At 35.7% G+C, this 25334-nt stretch overlaps 1 protein-coding gene across 1 annotated transcript in view; it reads right to left on the bottom strand.

Moving 5' to 3' along the window:
• LOC145256253 (RNA polymerase-associated protein RTF1 homolog) overlaps window positions 1-25334 on the bottom strand; it is an 86395-nt gene that overhangs the window by 29880 nt on the left and 31181 nt on the right. The window contains exons 2-6 of the mRNA XM_080114911.1: window positions 14713-14829; window positions 11189-11318; window positions 7920-8112; window positions 5608-5816; window positions 2945-3164 (exon numbers count right to left, since the gene is read on the bottom strand). Of these exons, the coding sequence (XP_079971037.1) occupies window positions 2945-3164; window positions 5608-5816; window positions 7920-8112; window positions 11189-11318; window positions 14713-14829 (869 nt within the window). The remainder of the gene's footprint in view (window positions 1-2944; window positions 3165-5607; window positions 5817-7919; window positions 8113-11188; window positions 11319-14712; window positions 14830-25334) is intronic.

Raw genomic sequence — 25334 nt, 5'->3', positions numbered from 1 at the left:
AGTGGAAATTTGCCTTGTTTGGGGTGAAAATGTAATAATAAAAAAAAAAATAAAAAAAAGACAACCATATTGTAGTCAGCTGGAAACAGGAAAACGGAAAAGAGTTCCACAGGTGTGCTCTTCTAAGAAAGAAACTTTGTTCATGGAATCTACCTTTACGTTTAGGCACAGATAAGAGTGAGAAAATTATTGATAGTAGATTCAGCTAGCCAAGTGTTTTTTGCGAAAGTCAGGACAAGGAGGACCATAGATTGGAGCTCAGATGAATGTGTCTTCTGTGGGAAAGAAGTTGCAGATAAGAGAAAAGCACATTCCTCACTAGGTTACGAAATCTATTTTGATCTCTGCCAAGGCAGGATAAGCTGCTTCTAGCAGCTTATCCTGCCCAAATGTGGCAACAGTACTCCATCCTTGGACGTACTTGGCTCTTATACAGGTAGAGAATTGCATGCAATGAGATATTTACTAGAGCAGTAGAACAATCCCACCAACTTTCCAGCAGCCTTGGCAACAGATTTGATATACATTTGTGTTCTATCTCCAATTAGGAGTAAAGGTCAGACCTAGAAGCTTGTCAAAACATAAAATCTCCCTAAGATGAGAACCATTCATTTCAATTGATGCCAATCGGAAATCAGAGCATTGACGAGGGAAAGATAGAAGCTTGGTTTTAGATGCATTAAAATTAACCAGCCACCTCTTTCCCCACTGCACTACATGATCAAGATCAGAGAGAACTTGGCCATTTACAGCCTTTGAAGTGTTGTCATACATAGTAGTGTCGTCAGTATAAATGTTTACAAATGACCTTAGGATGTGATTTTGGAGATCATTGATATAGATCAGGAAAAAAGTTGGGCCCAGGATGGACCCCTGAGGGACTCCAGCATTAAGCTTCTGATTTCTGCCTATCAACCACTACTCTTATGAACCGATCAGAGAGAAATGATTTAATAATTGAAAAGACATTTCCAGTTATACTGTAGCTGGAGATTTTGTGGAGTAGACCTTTATGCCATACTCTATCAAAGGCCTTCGATATGTCAAGAGCAATTTCTTCAGAAAGGAAGTCTCTGTCAAGAGATTTGCTAATCCTATGAAATATAACTGTTAGCACATCTGCTGTAGATCTAGCAGAATGGAAACCATATTGCATGTCACTGAGGAGGTTATTTTTGCTGAGGTGGTTGACTACTTCTCTATTTAACACAGATTCCAGCATAACGCACAGGAGACTAATTGGTCTGTATTGAGAGGGAGATGACTGAACACCTGAATTTTAATATAGGACGTACTAATGAGGTTTTCCAGGGTGTTAGGAAGCAATTCTCCTTAAGACAACACTTAAACAGCGTTGTAAGTATGGGAGGAGCTAGAAGAGTGTTTTTCGTATATTTATTATTATAGAGCCAATTCTCTATCAATCAATATATTGAACCCAATATATTGATTGATTTCAAAAGTAAAGGAGAAATATGATTTGGGTGACATCAGTTAGAATCGAAACCAAAACATACAATTCTCCAGCCTTATTCGTTACCTGCTGAGCCACGTCCATACACATATAAAAAGTTTAAAAATAACATTGTCAACCGAAAATGGATATTTGCACACGTGTAAAAGAGTACTTTTAAGTCAACTTATGCTTGCCAAGTTGCAATTTTTTTCAATTTTAACATCTTAGTAACTATTTTTCCCAACTAAAAACCAAATTGAATGTTTCACAGGTCCAGATCCCTTATGTATTAAGTTTCAAGTCTGTAGACAAAAACTGACACAAGCTTGTTAGAGACGATTCCTAACACAAAGTTTATATATATATAAGTGAAATTGTCTGTGTGTGTGTATAATTCCCTACCAAATTACTCTTGTCACTTTTCAGTTTACAGACTCGAGATTTGACATAAGAGATATTGAGATTTGGGAAAATCTTTTTAATCAGTTTTTGGCCAGAAATTTGGCTGTCAAGGGATCAAAGTTCAACGATTTGACTTTCAAAAACTCTACCAAACTCCTCTGCCAATTTTGTATCTAAACACTTGAAATTTTAGATGTAGGTTACTTGGACATGGATCAAACTTTTTAATTTGATTTGAGCTGAAAACAAATGTTATGGGGTCAAAATTTGGGTCAAAAGTTTTAAAAACTTTGATCTCTCAGCCAATTTTTTGTCTAAACATTTGAAATTTTACATAAAGGGTATTCAAACATAGTGCAAGCTTTTTAATCGGTTTTTTGCCCAAAATTTGGCTGCCAAGGGGTCAAAGTTCAAAAGATTTTACCATTGCGCTCTCTAGTAAACTATTCAGCCAATTTTGGGTCTAAACATTTGAAATTTTACATAAAGGGTATTCAGACATGCAGCAAGCTTTTTAATCAGTTTTGGGACAAAAATTTGGCTGCTAAGAGGTCAAAGTTGAAAGAGTTGATCTTTGCAGACTCTACTTAACTCATCCTCCAATTTTGGGTCTAAACACTTGAAATTTTAGAAGTAGGTTACCTGAACCCAAGTCAAAATTTTTAATATATATATATATATATATATATATATATATATATATATATATATGCACATAAAGTTATGAACAGTACATAGGGCCCAAGCAAAGCCGGGTTGAACTGCTAATGTGTGTTTATATATATATATATATATATATATATATATAGAGAGAGAGAGAGAGAGAGAGAGAGGAGAGAGCGCGAGAGAGAAAGAAAAAGAGAGAGAATTTAGCAGAGAAGCCAACAAACGAAAAAAAAGGGTAAAAAATTCAAATATTTAACAAATAAGTTTTACCAAAGGCACAATAAATTACTCTTCTACCTACTTGGATAAGTTTTGTGTGTTTTAACATTTTGGTTAATGTCTCAAAGTAACAAGAAACAGGGATAAAGAGAGAGAGAGAGATGAGGAGGAAGGAAGAAATTAAAAAGAAATGTCACTTACTGTCCCCCCTCTGAATCTGAGGTGTCTGATGACTTTTCATCACTTGATGACGAGGATGATGATGATGATGAGGCTTTCCTTTCGCTCCTATCTTCTTTATCGTTTTTCCGGTCCGTACTTTCACGTCCGTCATCATCGTCATCATCATCATCGTCGTCATCATCCGAGTAAATACTGTTCACTGTCGTCTTCTTTTTCTGTTGCTCTTTGATGGCAATTTCTATAAAAAGGCAAGAGAAATTGTTTCCATTAAAAAATAAGAAAAAAAAATCACGGAAAGGAAAGAATGCACGTCTAAAATAGAAAATCTATCATGACAGATTTTCAAACTGATATAGTGGAATATCCAGACACCCACGTTTTGATCCTACAGCATTCAAGATAAATTCGAGTGTCAATCTCTTACTTGTTACATAGTATCATTGTACAATAAACTTGTTATAACTTTGTTTGTTGAGTCTCATTTCATCTGATTATATTCTCCCAGAGAGATATCACAAAGACATGCCCAAATAGCATTTAACCTGACAAATCAAACTACAAATACAATAGTTACATCCCTTTATCACAAAACTACCCAGATAGTTTCATGATAAAGGAGCATAACTCTTGTATCCACAAACATACAATGTAATTTTGGAACAATGCAGTTTGATTTTATTTTCAATATTTAAAAAAAAACAGTTTAATGGTATTTTTAATACTTAAAAAAATAATTTAATAGTATTTTGATTTTATTTATAATATTGTAACAGAAATTTTTACTTGATATAAAGAATACGATTTTCACGACATTTTCAAGAATTACCTATATTTTGAAGGATCAAGTAATACAAAAAAAAGTCTATAGATAACTTTGGTGACCCTATACTTCTGTCATATACAAAGAATGGTAGTGTACAACACCAATTTGATCTGTACTCTTGTATGGTTGAGCAATATGGTTGAACGTCCAGGTCTGAAACCATTTTGGTTTGAACAAAGATGTGCATCCATTTTTGGTTGTATTCTGTTTAGGATCATTTTGTTGACACGTTTCGAGATGAGATTGTATGGTTGCAAGACGTGTTAATGATGAAATGGTAAAACATTGCTGTAACGCACTATAAAGGACTCCATTAGGAATCGTGTTGCACAAACATCCAAAACGTTTCAACGTGTATTCTACATTTGTGTTGATGCTCCTACATCATCCGGTAACCTACTCGAGACAAGGATGGGGATCAGTTGATGAGGACCAGATCGTATTGTACAGCACAAGTGAAATAAAAACAAATAAGCAGCACATAGAGTCATTCATAACATGTCTAACCTCAGTATGAGACAGAACAACGAAAACTGAAAATAAAATATTTAAATCGATCCGACTATTGTTCTCATCTTCAGTGTTATTTTCACATTTCACTCGATGTAACCTTTGACCTTCAAGTGTATTTTGTTGAACTCCAAAATCTTATTGCCAAACTCTGGAATCTGAACAAAATATTGAATTGAGGTTGAGAGATGGTATTTAGTTTTCTCCCACTGCAAGAACTGTGACAGAGTCGGAAAAGTAGGTCTGAGAAGTCAGCGTTCCAGAGGAAGGGCACTCTGACCTGCAAAATGTGCCTGGGCAGCCCCATCGGCATTCCCTGGTAAGGGCACATCAGCTGATTAGCAATAAACTAACCCCTTCTCAAAAAGAGAAGGCAAAGCCTGTGAGGATGGACCTCCTAGAACTGCACAGGACCAGCATCACACTGCAATCAACAGGGACCAAGTCATTACAGGAATGGTCAAATCTCTGTTGATTTTGGGGGAACCCTGAGGATAAAAATCCTTCAAATGGAACCCTTTATTTAATCCATGGGGATAGCATGCTCTCGTTCTGTCAGCCATGACTGAGAGAAGTGGTAAATAATTTATAATTGTATCTTTGAGCATCGCCCACACTAAGGATTGAACCTTAAACCTCCCCCCAGAAGAGTGTAGCTTACAAAACTGAATTTTATCGACTCAAAATGAGAACAGATTAATCCAAACAATCCGAACTGTCAATCCTCATCTAAAACATCATAAACATAAAAAAATAAAATGTAACAGAGCGCGTATGAACGCGTGGGATAATATCAGCAAGAGCTGTAGGATAGCTGGCTTGTGAAGATATTAGCAGCAGTAACCGAAAAGTGTGCGCTGGCTTGCATGACAAGAAAAAGAAAAAAGGACTCCACATGGTCGGGAAAGAGAGGCAAAGTCCGCGCCGGAGAAGATGGATGTATAAAGTCAAAAGGTAAGAAATGGTTGGGTAATGCCAGCGTGAGGTTGAAGAAAAGTGTATGCCAGACGAGATAGACGTGTGGCCCCTTGATGGCAGCGAGATACTTTTAAGCTGGTATCGAGATGGTGGGGGTTTTGTTAATCTCATGGCAGATGAAATGAAAAAAAAAAAAAAAAAAAAAAATTGTTTGGAAAGTAATGATAATAAATGCCTTTTGCTGAAACAGAAAGAAAAGTAGAGTTGGATTTATTTATTTTTGTTTGTTCCTTTTCAACAGTGCCAAATGGCATGGGGGTCTGAGAAATGTTTGAACTTTAAGGAACAGGGTTCAAACGACCGTCGTAATAGTAAGTAATAACCTTCAAAAAACGAGACAAAAAAATATAAAAAAAACATTTTTTCAAACCTTTCGTCTTCTTTTCTTCTCTCCTTGCCTTTAAATTCTTAAACAAAGACATCTTGCTATCTTTCCGATCTTCAATGTTTTTCCGTCGTTCTTTACTCCGTTGACTTGGGGTCGCAACTTGTCTCGCCGAAGTCGAATCTGAAGAAGATTTCTTTTTCTCTTTCTGATCTTTCTTTTTAGCCTGCCGCAATTTTTTCTCGATTTCAAACCTACAAAATTGAATGGTGGAAATAAAAAAGAAAAACGTTCATTAATGCTAGCCGACCTGACCCGGCATTGCACGGTAGAATTTTTTTGCTTGCATAGTTTCATTTTATCCCCTGATCCCAACAAAGAATGCATCGATGAATACAGAGTTATGTCCCTGTTTTTAGTGATGTTATATAAAAATAATTCAGAACAAATTAAGACGCTACAAATGGGTTCCACTATGTATTTTTTACTTTTAATGCTAAAAATCTCCATCAAAAAATAAACAATTTATATTATTTTAATTCTGCAGACTATTGTTCTCCACTTTTTCTGGTGTATCTTGTCGAACTCAAGAATGTTTCTGTCGAACTTGGGAATCTGGACGGGATTTCGAATGGAACCTTTTAATTACTTTCACAAGGACCTTGTGGTGCAGTGTGTTAGAAAAAACCAATTGTAAAGTGATTGGAAAAAAAATAATAATTGTAAAGTCATTGGAAAAAAAAAAAAAAAAAAAAAAAAAACAACAGTAAAGTGATATTCTCCTGAAGATTAAAGCTCCAGTCCTCAATGTGGGATATGCATTGTCTCTTAATACTGAACAGCATGAAGAGACAATAGATACTCCACACTGCAGACTGAACCTTTAATCTTGATACACTGTGTTACTTTTAGACATGATAGAAGGCTCCTATTGCTCTTGGGATTTGTACACAACTGGCCAACTAGTAGATGGTCTACAAGAAGAAAAGAAAACCAGTTTTCATCAAATGAAAATGGAGTCCTGTTGTCTTTCTTTTAGGGCGACAATTTTATTGTTCCACCCTGTAGAGAAAACGATCTAACATTAAATAACTGTTTATGGAGGTATATATTTGTTATATAACAAAATCAAAACAAACAAAAACACCAGTCAGTCAATATGAGAGAGATATATCGTAGAGAAAAAAAAAAGACAAAAAAAATAAATAAATAAAAATAAGGACAATTGGATGAACAATTTGTGTTTTTTCCTTTTTATTTTTAACCGTCCATTCTTTTCTTTAACATCGTTCATAGTAATAGTTCCTTTCATTTTTGTCACCCGATTTCTTAAACTTTTGTCTGTGAACAATTATCGTTTGCCACTATGAGACATTACCAAAATACATTTCTCTCATTGTCGTGGTTGTTGTTAAACTAAGAATATCCCATTTTCTTTTATCTTCTGGGTTTATTTTTTTTCTTCATTCATCTCGTTTCAAGATATGGCAGGATTTTTTTAATATATTGTATATCTTCCGCCAACAGACATTTTTCTATCACAGCAATCCCTGGCAAAGCCCTCTGCTCTGCACTGTCAGCTCTCACCTCATACTACTCCCTCTCTCTCTCAACATCTCCCATGCACTCACGTTGATGTCTGGATCACCTCCTACTCTCTCTATAGGTTCTCCTACTTTCTCCACTCCTCTCTCATTCATAGGTTCTCTCTCTTTTTACTTACAATTTTTTTTTTCTTTTTTACACAGACGATAAATAAAAATAAAACAAAAGATATATTTCCTCTTCAGTTTAAAATAAAATTAAAAAAACAAAAAAACATTAATATTATCCTAGCATAGTCGACATATGATGACTAAGGCTATGACAACAGCATATTCTTTTCATTGTTTTGAATCTCGAGTATATATCCGACACAGTTAATCAACTGAGAAGCACATCATTCTCTATAAAAGCATATAAGATATCAACGGATACACGTTCGAGAGTCAAAACAACGAAAAGAATATGCTGTTGTTCTGGAGGTAGTGATGACATAAGCAGTCTTTTGGTCTCATCCATTAACTTATTCCTGCAACTCCTTCACCTTCAAAATTACCAAAGTATGGAACAAAACCTTATTCACTCCACTCTTTCTTTCTTTCTTTCTGTTTTTTGAATCAATTAATAGAATCCTGTGTCTCCTTCCTCTTCAAAATTCCCCGAATCTACAATCGTGCTTAAAATACTGTTCACTACACGACTACAGACAGTTGTTAATTAGAACCAATCCTTCACTCTCCCCCAAAACAAGGAACCGAAATAAAATCTTAACCTCTGACAATAAGCATGCAAAGACGGAAACGTCATTATCGTACCTTGTTTTAAGCACCGCCCGTCTTTCACTTCTGTTGTACAATTCCTGTTCTCTTTCCTTTTCTGTCATTTGTTCTAACCGTTTCCGATCCTCTTCGTCGCCAATAAGATCTTCATCGTAGCCATCAAAGAATTTGTCGTCAGATTCGGAACCAGACATTTCACTTGAACTATGATCAGAATCCGTTACTTCACCTGGAAAGAGAGGTAATTCGCATTATAGAACGAAGACTTCTACACTGAAAACACAATAAACAGATAAAACTTGAAGTAACCAAATGGACAGTGATCCCCAGCATTGCTAGAGACAAAAGTGTAAAAGAACTCCTATCTCTCTCTTTTTTACCAAACCCATTTCTCTCTTTGGATACACACACACATAACGAGTCGACATAAGGGAAATAACTAGTAGTGGTGGGGGGGATCAAATTACTTTTCTTAGCATAATAACTAGGGCTAGTTATTTCGTTGTTTTGACTCTCGAGTGTGTATCTGTTGATATCTTATATATATAGTGATGTGGTTCTCAGTTGATTAACTGTGTCGGATATATATACTCGAGAGTCAAAACAATGAAAAGAATATGCTGTTGTCATAGCCCTAATAATAACATTAAAAGACTTGTATACATCTTGATAACATTAATCAATACAAATAGCTATTACACAGATTTAAAAATACCAACTTTGCAGGTGTTTGTTGTGTATTTTCCAAGTTTTAGATAGACCTACAAACAAGCATTTGCCCTGGTCCAACTACACTACAATAACGAAATTCCAAATTTTTACTACTGAATTTCAAGGCAAATCAATGGTCTCTACTTAATTGTCATATTACAGTAATGAACATATCCAAAAATTAAGAAAAACCATAAGGTAGAAAAAAATCATTAAAAGAAAACATTTTTGGACAAAAATTAGTGAAAATAAAATGTTTAGCTAAAAAAAAAAAAAAAAGACATGAGAGTTCCAACTGAAGGCAGATAGCATGTAACTATTGCCAACTTTTTTAGATAAATTGTGCATTAACAATTATAAATATTAGTTGCCTTATTTTTTAGCATAACCGAGTTGCTTCCCTTGTCATTATATCATGTGTTCCCAAAGAAATACGGCAAAGGTTTTTAACAATAAAGATTGAAAATTTGATTTTTTTTTTTTTTTTCAAATAATGCGGTAATATTTAAGTACTTCTAACATGCCAATTAAGTAAATATAATTGCTTTTAGTGGAAATTGGCACAAAAAATAAAAATCAGTAGATACCATTGTAACCAGATGGTACACTGGGCAACGCCAAATAGTTTTGCTGTTGGGTTGAGAAGCGGTCGGGTTTTCTGGGTTCAGGAGATTTCACATTGTTGGATGTAACAGTGATGATGATGAAAACAAAGACATCAGTGTTCTTAACAGATAATCAAAATGACCTCCCCACAAACTGGATAGTTGAAGGATTTAAGTGGGAATCATGAGAATATTTTCCAAGCCGTGAAAATTGGCACTTAAGTTTTATTTGAGGGACCACCAGAAAATCAAGTAGATAGCTGTCAAGTGGTCAGTTAATTTGTAATTGGTCATGAGGCCCCCTTGGAAAGGCGGTTAACCGATTTTATTATCGTGCCTTATATAGGTGACCTTTGGGAAGAGTATTCCATGATTGATGGTAAAAGAAAAACTAAAGACAACAGGAGTGGGGGTGAAGGCAGTGGGGCTCTCCCACTTTAGCGATGATAAGAAGTGCAGATAGAGGGAGGAGGAGAAAAGGAAAAAAGTCCCTCAAAAACTTGAAAAATAATCTTTTTTGAGATTGGTCCATGAAATAAAGTTCTGTTGATCAGGGAGGCGAGGCTAAACTACCTGATTCTGAATATAACGAGAGGCAACAATAGCCTCGAGGATACCTCTACCCGACCACCAGGAGATCCAGACCTTTGAGAGAAAACACATTTTACTTAGGTCTATCTCTGCTTCAAACCACCGAGTCCACACTGAAGAGAAAGGCCCCTCAGACTTCGGGTTGGTCACCCCAACTTTATTAACAAAAGCCACCAATCCCTGAGTATTTGTATCTGGGCTCGAGAACGGTCAGAATTTTTAACTATCCTTGAATAATTATCTTGTTTTTGTTATACAACAAGCTGAGTTGTCTTTCTTCTCTTCCTTTGTTTTGAAATAACCTCTACTTTTCAGTGACGCTGACTTTGGATACCAGAGCTGAACGGATTGCACACTATCAAAAGCAATATAGGGAGAGTGGCAACCCATGCAACCGAATTGTCTTACCAGCCAAGATACTTGCCAAAGAGACGGCATAGTTCCAGCAGCCACTCGAGATCAGAGCAGACAAGCCAGGTGGCACCACTCGCTGGACCTCTTGGGGTGTGGGGGTATAGCATTGATTTTTTTTGTTTTCCAAATTTTGTTATTATAGTGCAGTTGCACCTTTGCCCTTTATAGAACAGATACCTATGACAATATTTTTGACGTACCTTTCCCATTGAAAGGTCAGAAGGAATTAAAACTTTAAGATTTGTAGTAAACAAAACAAAAAAACTGCAGAATAAAAAAGGGCTGGCAGCCTATTTAATAATTGTTAATAATGGATATAAAAAACATATACAAAATTAAAAAGAGGGACGGCGATAAACGGGGATGGCAAAAGTCGAACATTTTTAAAAAGAGAAGTTAATATCACATGCTGAATTGGACTGCTTCTGGGTCTTACTGAATTCATTCACTAGGTTCTCATCAATTATTATGTTCATAAACACGGCATGGCTATGTGTAACGTTGTCTGGGAACCAACCCATGTTGTATGCTTCAGTTGTAAAATGGACAAGAATAGAAAAGAACTTCAACTCGTTTTTATTTTCTTTGTAGCAACAACATTTATTACAGGTTACTCACGTAATCATCTTCTCCAACGTGATCTCAAACGTCATTCAGATCTCTCATGTAATCTCGAATGTTAACCACGTCTCCTCGTGATTGTCGTCTTTTTAGTCTTTTTCCATTATCAGTGACGTCATTCCACATGCATTTGCATATAGACGTCCACCGCTATGTTACATACATCCAACTTAATTCAGGACAATTGACACCTGCTGTGTTAATCGGCCTTAGAATCAACTTCCCTAGACCAGATTTTTGATTTTCTCAAAAATCTTAAAACTTTGGCTATCATGCCTGGAAAATATCATTCAATATTTCACACATTGGATGAAGAAAAAAAAAAAAAAAAAAATTGGAAAGAATAGTTTTGTTTGTACATACCTTCTTCAGGTTCAGAAGCACTTTTTTCACTTTCCTCTTCGCTCTCGGATGATATGGCGACTGATTTTCGGTTATTTTTTTTCGGCGTCTTCACCTTCTTTTTGGAACTGCTCTTACCATCCATCGTCCACTGGAAAAGTTACAAAGAATACAATTCTCAAAAGACAAAGAAAAGTAACCGTAAATAAAATTATATATATATATATATATATATATACACAGGGTGTCCACAAAATCTGGCTACATAATCTACAGGGTGTCTGGCTGCATAATCTAAAGGGTGCCCATAAAGTCTGACTATATAATCTAAAGGGTGCTCATAAAGTCTGACTACATAATCTAAAGGGTGTCCACAAAGTCTGGCTACATTAAGTAGCCAGACTTTGTGGAGACCATATATATATATAATCTTGGAAGTTTTTAACCTTTAAAACTATACAAAAAAAGTTGTTTTTTTTTCTTTATCATTCGTTAGAAAACCATCTAGTCAGTAAGTCATTTAATCACATGCAATCATTGCATCAACTTGCTCTCTCGAATTCACTATAGTACCAGTAATAATTTATTTTTTAAGAGATCATCAGTTGTTTACCATGAAACACTGTTTCGGGGATTTATATATATATATATACACACACTAGTAGACCGCTCGGTGTTGCTCGGTCGTAAGATACACTTAAATTTGATATTTTAATTCATGCAGATTACATATATATTATTATAGACAATTCTCTATCAATTACTATATTGATTATATTAATATGATTATATTAATATATATAGCAAGAGCAAAACTATATATATATATATATATATATATGACTTGGGTGCCATCAGCTAGAATTGTAACCAAAATATACAACTTTCCACCCTCTTTCCTTAGTTTCTGAGCCATGCACAGACACATATATTTATATATCTCGCAATCATGAAGGGAAGACTTTTATAATTCATGATCAAAAGAGTTTTAAAATAAAGTAAAAGGGGTGAAAAAGAGAAGGAAAAAAGGGGGGGCAGCTGACAGATTTCACCTTCGCTTTCTCAAAGCTGTATCGAGGGATTTTTATTTATTTATTTTTTTTTTTTTACACTCATGTTCACCCCTTACAAAGCATTTTTGCCACTTGGACGTAAGGGGCTACTATTTGGAGCCATGTCTAGGAAAGATGAACAAGATATTTGTTTATGTTACATTTAAACTTCTGCGTATCAGTACAGCCAGGGAAGCAGGCAGCAGGAAGGGAATTCCAAAGTCTAGCTGTTCGAGGGAAGAAACTATTAGAATAGAAAGCTTTCTGGCATTTAAGGACATCAACAGTGAAGGCGTGAGATCTTATTGCTAAGCGGGTTTGTCGGGGATATGTATGTCGAGGGGGTACAAGTTAAATGAGTTCATCAGAACACATTCCATTAAAATATTTGTAAAACAGGCAACAGTGATGCAACATTGCGGCGATGAGACAGGGGCTGAAGCTTAGTTGATAAAGTGGGACCGATTAGATTGACAACTTTTTTTTTTACTTTATCTAAGAGGGAGAGACTAGTGGTAGATGCACCAGTCCAGATGTGGCAACAATACTCCATGCATGGGTGAATGGTGGCCTTGTAAAGGTATAGGATACTCTCAGGCGTGAGTAGTCTTCTAGCTCGATAGGAGGTAACCCACCTTCTTTGCAGCAGCCTTTGCAATGTCCTCTATGTATTTGTTCCAGTTCATATTGCCCGCAAATGTTAGGTCGAGGAGTTTGAAGGTAGAATTCTCAGGTAGGGTGCTATTTGTCATGGACATAAGGGGTTGGAGAGGCGTCTTGTAATTGTTAGAAAGCAGCTTAGTTTAAAAAAAAAAAAGGGGGGGTCGAAAATATGTACAATTTAAAATAAAATTACATTACGTTCTGTTATGTGTGGGCGGGAAAAAAAAAAGAATTGAGGGAAAAGCGATTGAAATAAATCAATGTTATATTATTACTCACAGATCCTCGAGACTATTGCCCCCCCCCCCAATTTTTTTCATTCAATTCATTTTTTCAAAGAATTTATTAAATCGGTATATCTTCCTTCTTTTTTTATGCTAATTCTTAACAGCACCTGTTACTGGACCACTGGTCATATAAAGCCGACCAACTTGAACCACCTGCCTCTTTTCAATGGCAATGGATTCCCTGCAGATGCGTTGATGGACAGTTACTAACCGAGATTACAAAAGCTACTAGTGATAAACACTATATCTTTAATGAACATGAACCAATGAGCACTTAGCATCTCAAGAAGAGACCGGTCTACAGTTGCAAACCAGATGGCGAGAGAATGCTCCCCCCCCCCCTCACCTGGGAAATTCATCTTTCTGAAGCCCTTCCTCTTGGCTTAAAATTATCCAGAGTCCAATACAAAACACTCAGCTGCCAAAGAACGGGAATGGGTTGATCAAAAATTGCTCAGGATAGACGCAGCTACAAAAACGATCCAACCAACTGTGGATGTGGAGAGGAGCACCATACAAGGTAACACTGTCCTGTATGCCTTCTGCCACCGAACCAGTGAAACTTTAAAAAAAAAAATCCCATTTTTGCTTTCTTTTGTTTTCCTTTATGTATTATTCTGCTGATAAACTGATTTCCTCTTATTTTTTTTTTTGTTATATTTCTTTTTTTTCTCTGACAGTTAGGAGGAGAGGGCACTGATAATATCACACCAACATGTTATTTATCACAAATTTGAAAAAAAAAAAAAAAGGTAATCTACAGAAAATTACTAAAAAATTTTTTTAAATGAATAAAAAAAAAAAAACACATGGACAATCAGAGATTTCAAATCATTCAATATATAAACAGACAAACAGGAAATTTCCATCAAAAAACAGTCAAACTTCAGTTAAAAGAAACCAACAATTGTATTTCCCATCAAAGTTAGATGCAGAGGTTTTATTGCTAACACAACCTCTTGAATAATCTTGGCCATTGTCCATCATAAAAGAGGAAATATATTGAATAAAAATACAAAGCTCTGTGTCAACATGAATATGGCAATCCTACGCAGTGCCTGTGAGCTATTGCTGTGGCGCTCTGAGCTAGTTGTAATGATGCTTTGGACCCAAAACCATGCCTAAACAGAGAGTCATCTGATGAAGGCTTTGTTGGAAGCAATGCTGCTATGCAAGTGATAGTTATTGTATTAACATTATATATATATATATATCTTTGTCCGCCTGTTCGTTCCACTTTTTCTTGGAAACTACTAAGCCAATCTGGCTGAAATTTTGTATGGACCTTTAGGATAAGGTGCGGTGAACTAAGTGTTATGGCATCCATTCCATGTATAGTTAGGGTTTAATAAAGATTTAATTTAATGTAAAAATGAGTATAAATTTAACCATATTCAATTTGATATAAAGCACTCATTCAAAACTTAATGGACCATAACTTTTTGACCGTTTTTAATCGTCTAAAAAGGTTTAGTCTAAATATATTAATACTTGTTATGCCTTTTATAGCTTTCTTGCAATAAAAACTAGGGAAATAGATTACCTCATCATCGCTCTCCGACGTTGCAGAGGATGCATTCTGTTCCGTGGTTGTAGTGGCCGGTGCAGGCGTTGATGCCTCAGAATCTGCTCGCTTGCGCTTGCTCAACAGTTTTAATTGCTGTCAATAACAAAAGTAAAAACAATTAGCAAAAACACAATCGATAAATTTTTTTTTTCAAACAGAACAAACCGAGCATGCGGGATTTCCCCTTCACAAGTGAAAAATTTATTTTTACCATGACTAATGTTTGTGCAATATTTAAAAAAAAAAAAAAAATTCAAGGCGTGGTTATCGAGAAAAGTGTGAACGGATGAAGAAGAGTGAATTACTAGGTCCAATCCGGCCTTTTGCTGGGGAACCAAAAAATAATTAAAATTTTTTTTATTATGGAGGAGGGGTTCAATAAATTAGAATTAAACATTAGGTTGGTTGGTTGGTTGGTTGTTTTTATTTTATGCCATATCAACCCTTTTCGGGTTATTTAATGCCGAATCCAAAGATTCGGAAGAAAAAATTTTTTTAATAGAATATTTGTTGTTTTCAAGTCGGTTTCTATTTAACCCATAGTTGAGACCCTAACAGGTACTACCACTCCAGGTCAGAGTGAACCTGGGAGTAATGACAATTAAAGGGTGGCTCCACACTCCCCAAAGCCCACAAGCTGGGGCCTCACCACTGGATATAGTTTAAGGTCATATCCAGGACCTAAACTTTAGGAAAAACATTTTAAATTAGTACATCATCTTATTACCAGTATAGCATTCTAAGCAAATCATACCGCCATTTTGGGAATAAGCTGATAATACTAGCATATTTACTCATAAAAAAAGTGTTCTCCAGATTTCATGCATAATATTATTTGGGATTTGGTAAATTTGGAGAGTGACGGCCTAAACAGAACGTGATAAAAAATTGCATATGTAGGCATTAAAAATGGTTTTCAGTTGTTTTTTGTGTTGTTAGTTTTTTTTAATAATGTTGTACAATTCAAGTTAGAATCTATTTGGTATTACATGTATACTCTGAAGAAAAACATGTTCAAAATGTTCAAATATGCTAGAATAGTCAAGATTTTTTTTAAAAAATGGTATCTTACTGGAACCGGAAGTAGGGTATAAGGTAAAATGAAACAAACAAGTTCTTTTACTGACCCAGGAAACGTTTATTTTTATTCCCATAATACTATTTAATAATGGCTTCTTAAAACTTGACAATGTTTCCTTATAAGTTGTTTCTGCTTTATGATTATTGAGATATAAAAAATGTTTACAAATCTCTCTCTCTCTTTATATATATATATATATATATATATATATATACACACATACAGGGTGGAATGATACAATTGTTGCCCTAGAAAAGACGATATGATTCCATTTTCATTTGATGAAAACCAGTTTTCTTTTTTTTGCTGGTCAGTTGTGTACAAGTCCCAAGAGTGATAGGAGCCTTCTATCATGTCTGAAAGTGACACAATGTTCGACGAGCGAAATCGGAGATGTGCCACTGTACAACTCATGCTCTCTACCAATCAAAGTCATCACAACAGGATTATTGTCCGCACCCTCAAAATGCAAATCTAGACAGTTCTACGCTTGAGGGCACAGCTCAACACAGACGACCCCACGGTTATGATCTTTGGTGTCATTTCAAGTGAAGGCTACATGCTACCTCATATCTTCGAAGTTGGCTTGAAAGTCAACTTCGAAGTGTACCTGGATGGGTTGAAGAGTGTGCTGATCCCTTGGTTCAATCAGGTGGCTGCTGGCAGACCCTGGGTGTGGCAGCAGGACTTGAAGATCATGGAAAACCTTTTAAGCAAAAAGATTTTCCATGATCTTCGAGGTTGAAGATGCTATTAATTGTATTATTGTTTAAAATTCAACAAAAAATCCACACACACATACTTCCCCAAAACTTCTGGCCTTGATGAAGGATAGATTCAAATTTGCTGCTATGGATTCAAATGATCTGAAATAACAGCTAGGGAGACTTGATTCCAAATATTTCTCATTCATATGTTATATCTCCCCTCTTTTGGAAATAGGGTACGATTACGAATATCTCCAGTATGAAATAATAAAAATATTTTCCCCATTAATACTTAATACTAAATTGATTTTGACCCCAAATATTATCCATGCCATAATCGCTAAATAAAAAAAAATTAATTGATCACCTTTATACAATTTTATATCACCTTTCCGGAGAATCTTAACCAATCTGTAAAGTAAAATTTTAACTACTTTTTTTATGATTCTTATTTTGGTTGCTATTCCCTCCCCCTCTCCCTCATCTGTACTTTTCAACAGAAGAAAAAGCAGGATCCTTAAAAATAATATACACTCATTACTCGTCATTAACACTAACCCTAAGGCTGAGGTGATTATACGAGTAAAGAAAACTGAAATATACCAGCAGTTATAAAAATGACATTTTTTTTCGTTTTGATTCAGTATGTATTGGGAGGGGGGCTTACAAAAAAAAATGTCTACTCGTTAGCTGATCAATAATGCTTTGTGATCAGGAAGCAGGTGATCATCTCTATATAAATAAAATGAACTCATTTTTTCCCGACGGATTTTGACATTAATAGGATTAAAAATCAAGATATTTCATGCAAATATAATATGCACAAACGGCAGAACAATATCTGAGGTGTGTTATAGGCTTATTATTTCTCAAATTCCTCGATAATCTTAGATTTCTATACTTTTTCTGCTGAGAAGTCACGGCCAAAATCGGTTAAGATCAATGGAAGTGGTAAAATATTTTCTCTCTAATAAATTCCTCCTCCCCCTGCCACCACTTAACACCATTTGGGGATCGTTCACAAGGAACAGTTGAGAAGAGAACACCGGTTTGGCTTCGTAGTTCTTTCATGTAAAGTTATTTAAAATCACTAAACTAAGCTGCAGTGCTCTGTGGCGTAGTGGTTAGCGTGCTGGACAATTCACATTATATTTTCACGTTCGCGCCGACCTACCGTAGTCGTTTTTTGTTGTTTTTTTTTTTTCCTAAACAACTGGAATGGACTTTCCTACTTTTACTCATGACTCCGGGTTTGATCCTTCCTACTTACCTACCATAACATTTTTTAAAACTCCCCCCCCCCCGTCCCGGAAACAAACACTCGGGCAACGCCGGGTACCCCCGCTAGTAATTAATATTATAAGTTTATAATTTACTAGCAGGGGTACCCGGCGTTGCCCGAGTGTTTGTTTCCGGGATGGGGGGGAGTTTTAAAAAATGTTATGGTAGATAAGTAGGAAGGATCAAACCCGGAGTCATGAGTAAAAGTAGGAAAATAAAGTGTGAAAAAAAACAAAAAAAAAAAACATCTGCAATGTTAACAGTTCGGCCACCAAGAAAAGTTCATTCCAGTTGTTTAGGAAAAAAAAAAAAAAACGACTACGGTAGGTCGGCGCGAACGTGAAAATATGTGAATTGTCCAGCACGCTAACCACTACGCCACAGAGCACTGCAGCTTAGTTTAGTGATTTTAAATAACTTTACATGAAAGAACTACGAAGCCAAACCGGTGTTCTCTTCTCAACTGTTCCTTGTGAACGATCCCCAAATGGTGTTAAGTGGTGGCAGGGGGAGGAGGAATTTATTAGAGAGAAAATATTTTACCACTTCCATTGATCTTAACCGATTTTGGCTGTGACTTCTCAGCAGAAAAAGTATAGAAATCTAAGATTATCGAGGAATTTGAGAAATAATAAGTCTATAACACACCTCAGATATTGTTCTGCCGTTTGTGCATATTATATTTGCATGAAATATCTTGATTTTTAATCCTATTAATGTCAAAATCCGATGGGAAAAAATGAGTTCATTTTATTTATATAGAGATTATTACATTTTCCAAGTATTGAAGAATAATCGCATGAGAAAAAAAAAATATATATATATTATATATATATATATATGTGCATGTATATCGTTGTCAGCAAACGTCCACCTCAAGAACCGATGGTGTAGCTCTGGTGTCTATATGCACCACCAAAAATGGCTAGACAGTTCAATTCGGGAGTGGTAGTCCCTGCTCCATTTGGTGCAGATGAAAGTGGATGGCTACTGGGGCTGCTAATGTCACTGCTTCTGCCTGACTCCTCACTGCAATTGATTCCTCACGTACAGCATCTGCAATGAACGTGCCCTGTCGTACTGCCAATCGTTAAACAGAGCGATTGTCAGTCAGGCTTTCCCATGTGTAAAGGGTGATGTCACACTATTTCATGTCCCTCTTTCAAGTATCTAAGAAACGTAGTTTGGGGTACCCTGTGTTTCTTCTGCTCTTAGCCAGCTCACTGTAGAGAAGCACTTGAGAGATGTGTTCCATGTCCATCCTCCTGACATGTTGCAACCATCACAGCAGGCTTTCAGCAATACTATTGCTTGCATGCTGCACATGTTGGTTCGTCCACATACATCAGTGTTGGGGATCCCCTTCTGCCACTTGATCTGCAGGATGCCACGCAGGCACCTCATGTGGATTGGTTGGTTGGTTGTTTTTGTTTTACGGCATATCAACCCTTTTCAGGTTATTTAATGCCGAATCCGGTGATTTTGAAGAAAATTTTTTTAATAGAATATATTTGTTTTTTGCAAGTCAGTTTCTATTTAACCCATAGTTGGGACCCTTACAGGTACTACCACTCCAGGTCAGAATGGACCTGAGAGCAATGGCAATTAAAGGGTGGCTCCACACTCCCCAGAGCCCGCAAGCTGGGGCCTCACCATCGGATATAGTTTAAGGTCATATCCAGAACCACCTCATGTGGAAGCTGTCCAGTTTCTTATGCCTTGCGTAAGTGGACCATATCTTACTGCCATAGAGGAGGGTACATATACACATATATATATATATAATAATATCACTTTTATTTTTCTCTTGACAATGTGGGGGCAAAGGATAAAATTTAACCAAAAATTATTTAAATAAATTCTGTGACCTTTATTATGAGTTTCTACCAGTACTTTGTTTAATTTTCGATTTTTAAACGATTATCGAGACTCCCCATATGACCAGTATATGCCAGACTTTTTCTTCTCGTTCTAACTTGACACCACTTGTGTTTCAAAGTAAATAAACGTTTTAAAATAGGTTGAAACCCACAAAACTTATGCAGATAGGTAGAAGAGTAACTTATGTTGCCTTTGCTAACATTTGTTATATATTGGGGACCTTGTTGGCTTCATACAAAAATAAATAAACGGAACAATGTAAATATATAAGTAAAAAAAATAAATAGACAAGCCAGAAAAACTCCCAGCTCAAAGTCTGTAACAAGCAGTGTTATGTCAAAATTCGTTTCTGATATTAAGGACTTCTTGTTGTGGTTAAAAAGTAAATAATCAAATATATGTTAAAAAATACCAGGAAAAGTTTAGTACGAATTTTTTTTTATCTTAAATATATGTGCTTCTTCGTCATTAGAGTGAAAATTGAAATATTGAATTTTAATTTTAACCAATAGCATGTACTTAATTATGTCAAAATTAGTAACAAATCCAAAAATTACGAAAAACGATTAAGTATTAATGAAAATAGATTGACTCTTTTGAAGCCAAATTTCGTGAATTTGGCTTTTTCTTTCTTTTTTTTTTTTTTTAAGCAGTTTAACCTAGAAAAATGGTATTTACCATTTTTTTAAATTTTGGTTTTACATTAAGTTTAGATACAAAACTATAAATTCTGAAATAATTCTTTCCCGCCCAACATGTAATTGCAAAAATCATAATGTAAAATTTTCAAATATTTTTAAAGCTATCTAATATGCATTAAAAATATTTAAAAACGGTAAATATATTTCTTAGCACAAGTGTTTTTATCAAAAAATAAATAAAAATAAAAAAAGCCTCTGATTTCAATTTCATGATGGTACATCAACAGCATGAAACAGAAGAACAATCTCTATTTATTCCAAAAACATAAAAAGCCTATGATTTCAATTTCATATTTATGCTGATGACACTACTATCTATGGTAGCACATCTAACACCGTAAACAACCAAGTTCTGATTCTCTCTCCTCTGATCTTGAGCAGGTGATACAATGGGGAAAGAGGTGGCTGGTTACTTTTAATGCATCTAAAACCAAATTTTTATCTTTACATCATCAATGCTCTGATCCCCATCTGGCATCAATTGAAATGAATGGCTCTCGTCTTGGGGAGGCCTCATGTTTTGACAAGCTTCTGGGCTTGACTTTTACTCCTGATCTTAAACAGAACACATACATTAAATCCGTTTCCAAGGCCGCTGGAAAAATGGTGGGATCCTTCTATCGATGCAGTAAATATCTCACTACTGATGCAATTCTCTATCTATATAAGAGCCAAGTACGTCCAAGGATGGAGTACTTTTGCCACATTTGAGCAGGAGCTGCTAGAAAGGACTTATCCTGCCTGAATAGAGTTCAAAATAGACTTTGTAGCCTCGTAGGGGGATGTCCTTTTCTCTTCCCTGCAACCTCTATCTCACAGAAGAGATGTTGCGAGTTTGTCTCAGCTTTATCGTTATTTTCATGGCAAGTGCTCGACTGAGCTCCAATCTATGGTCCCCCCCCCCTCGCCAAACTTTCACAAGAAACACCTGTCTAGCAGAAAACACTATCAATAATTCCCCCCACTCTTTATCTGCGTCTAAACCTAAACGTAGATTCCATGAACAAAGCTTCTTTCTAAGTACTGCATGCCTGTGGAATTGTCTTCCGTTTTCCTGCTTTCCAGCCGACTACAATATGGTTGTCTTCAAGTCAAACATAAACAAGTTTTTGATGAGCCGTTCCATATAAGTTAACAAATTTACCGAATTTCCATTACTAACGATTAATATATTGTCCAATTTCTACTGTACACGCTTTCACCCTTATCCTCGAGTGGCCTCTTGGTGATGCCTATGTAAAAAAATAAAAAAACAAAAAAAAACATCTTTACTTCATCACTTAAGATGAAAATACTGACATCAAGGACCTAGAAGAACATTAAAAATACAAATACAAGGTGTTTTAAAGAAGTTTCCAGACTTTTTTTGTACAGACATTTAAAATTGTCATAAACTCTTAAAAGTCAGTATGTTATTACTATGTACATAGTATGAAATAACTGATCAGTTTTCATGATTCCAAGTTCAAATGAACAGCTACCGCAGGAATTGAAATACACCTTACTAAAGCCGGATGTCACAGCTGGTGAATTTAAAAAATGCAATTTGGACGTGAGGACACTTTAGAAGAAAGATATGCAATAAAACCGTTTTAAACTTGGAAAAAACGTCACAGAAACGTATGGAATGCTTCAGACTGCTTTTGAACCATCTTGCATGAATTGAGCATCAGTTTTTGATTGGCATAAGAGATTCAAGGAAGGCAGGGAATCTGTGAGGGATGAGGTGTGGGAACAGTAAGGAAGTCAGAGCATCATGACCAAACAAATGTATTTATTCAAACCACACACACACACACACACACACACACACACACACACACACACACACACACACACACACACACACCTTCAATAACGCACCGGTTACCTGTCCTTGTGGTAATTCTCATCTGCCCAACAATTTTTCTTTCTCTCTCAATCTTTCTTTCTTTTTGATTCAAACCTCCAATGTGAGTGGACACAAATCTTAGACACACCTCGGCAGGGCGTTTTTTCTTCTCCAAGGTAGGATCGAATACTTGTATATACCTTAACAAATTCTTGCATACACCCTGAACATCCAACGTATACTTCAACGAACTCTCGTGCACACTCACGCACACATACACGCAACATATTTCTACATGCATGCTAATTCATATACAGACACTCTAATGTTCGTAACCTTTCTGTGTAAATAAATATTTCTCGTACACATGTGAATATGTAATCCTGCTTTAGCGTGCTTCATTTTAATGTCTTTTTAATTGTACTCGTAACATGTGTCATTTATTGTTGAGCGTTTCATTATGCTGTCAGAATTACAAACGACGAGTAATCGACCTTCCCAATAATCGTTTCCACAACGCAGCCTACAAAGTAGGACCCCAGCATATGACGGATAATAAAAAACGTTCCTGGTGTCGGCAACAAATGATACTGGGTTAAACAGATCTGAGAAGGAAAAAGATAATGAAATACCAAGGTCTTATGTACGGCATGAAAAGAAACTGGAATCTTAGGAAGATTTCTCTCATTCCAGTATTTATAAGAGCAACTGGACTCATAAAAAAAAAACTTTAAAAACTACCTAACGAATATACTCGGTGAACTAAGTGCAAGAGAGATTCAAATAATTACACTTAAAGGGACAATAAAAATCTTAAAAAGATCTCTCGGTTGTAATTATGAAATAGCAGGTAAATGTTTGGCATCCAGTAGGATGCCCCATCTTCAGCTTGAACAAACCGATAGGAAAATTGAAAAAATAAATGAAATAAAATTAAATAAAAAAAATTAAGACACAAATGTTTGGGAGAAGTGGGTGATCACTTTTCCATGTAAATTTAACTTAAAATGAGTACCCACTTTCCGGTCACCTGAGAGAGTGAGGATCTTTTTGTGTGTTTATTGGCTAAAAAGTTTTGTTTGATTTCTTTTGCATGGTATTAACCCCTGAACTCTGCATGACCATATGCGCTTGCGCGTACAAAATGGCCACCCGTGATAACATATAGAATTACATGGTTTAATATTTGGAAAACTACTTGTTTTTTGTCTAATTTTAATTTTTTCGCCAATACTACACTGTGACAAGGCAGTATGGTACGCGAGTGCACATTTAACAGCCTTTTTTATGCTCGCATGTAGCGTAAACGAAGGCTGGGTTGTGAAATGGAAAATAGTCCCAGAGTTAAGGGGTTAATACCATACAAACGGTAAATTTGCGATGGAAACGGTTACCATATTCTTTTAAAGCACACTGAAAACTACAAAAAACTTCTTTTTTTTCTTTACGAATGTGAGACGAGCCTTAAAGTAAAATAATACCGATTTTTCTTTATTTTTTTAATTTCCTCGTGTCTTTATTGAAAGATGAAAACAGAAAAAGAAATCGAAAAAAAACTTTTAGCCAATAAAGAAATTCCCCCTCTCTCAGATGGCCGGAAAATGGGTGCGCATTTTAAGTTAAATTTACATGGAAAAGCGATCACCCACATTTCAAAAAACTAATTTCTTCATATCATGAAAACTATTTCTTTGCGACGGAAATGGTTTGCAGATTCGTTTTTAGCACACCAAAATCTACAAAAAAATATTTTGTTATATACGAACGTGAGACGAGCCTTAATGTAAAATTTTACCTCAATATTTCTATAATCTGGCAACCCTGACTTCTCTTGGGTTTACGTTCCATGCCCCAAACAAATATGGTCGTCCATTGAATCATGCAAATATGTGTTTTATGTAATACTTGACCAATTGTGACATAAGTAGATAACATTGCTTTTAGTTGAAATTGATTTCCCGAATTTTGGTAAATTTTTAAATGAAGGGAGGGGGGGGTAAAACTGTTGATATATTTTGAGCCATCAGCCATTCATTTTGCACATACCTAACAATCACCTTTAAAATGACGACTTACAATGGCTTTCGGGTATATTGAAAACGAATATCGCGCAAACAAGTTTTCCGGATATTAAGCAATGTAATTCCTTATGTTATCACTGGTGGCCATTACGCGTGTGCACGTCAAAAATGTGCGCGCATGTGTATTTTACAAAATGGCCAGTGATAACAAATAATTACATTGCTTAATATATTAAAAAAAATTACTTGTTTGCGCCAAATTTAAACGCGATATTCGTTTTCAGCATACCTGAAAGCCTACTAAAGTCGTCATTTTAAAAGGTGACTTAAGGTGGAAAGAAAGTAAAACTTAACCGTTTTTATTAATCGCCATTTTGTTTTACTAACGTTGAAGAGAAAAAACATTATGCGCATGTGCGTTGTTTATGTTATCGTCTGCAGTTAAAAAAACAAATAAAAACATGGCGGCCACTGAAACATCTTTAACATTATTACATTTGGGGGGAAAAAAACGATGTCTTAATATCAAGAAAAATATTTGTCGACGCCAGTTTTAAATGTGATACTCGTTTTCAGCAAATCCGAAAAACCTATAAGTCGTCAATTGTTTTTAAATAAATCGGGGAGAAAAAAAATCTCATTATGATTTCTTACGTTGATTTATATAGTTGCCACATTCCACAAGGGGCATATTAGATTAGAATAAAAATTTAGATTGTCTCGGTCTAGAAAGATTTCTCCTTCTGACCGAGAACAGAAAAGATGACGTATTATCAGAACAAATTACACTTTGCTCCTAGTCGCATAAACTTACACTAGTGGGATTGTGAGCATGTCTTGAAAAGCATGACTGGGGTCTCCTGAGAAAAACGGTTGGGAATCTCCCACCCCATTAATTCACTCGTGCTATATTTACTACGCATCATAGGCAGCCATTGGGGTTGATCTATATAGGCGCAAGTAACTGCGCATCTCATCCTCAGTATACGCGTACCAACAACTGAAAACAAACACTACGAACTATGCATGAAAACTCATATTTATTGACTTATATTATAAGTACAAACTCAGTCACTCAATACTTTCGTAACATTT

The sequence above is a fragment of the Euprymna scolopes genome, chromosome 32 (genome assembly GCF_053919585.1).
Source record: "Euprymna scolopes isolate OS-2025 chromosome 32, ASM5391958v1, whole genome shotgun sequence".
Classification (NCBI taxonomy): Eukaryota; Metazoa; Mollusca; class Cephalopoda; order Sepiida; family Sepiolidae; genus Euprymna; species Euprymna scolopes.
The sequence above is the reverse complement of the archived record's forward strand: the minus strand, read 5'-3'. Positions and strand labels throughout refer to the sequence as shown.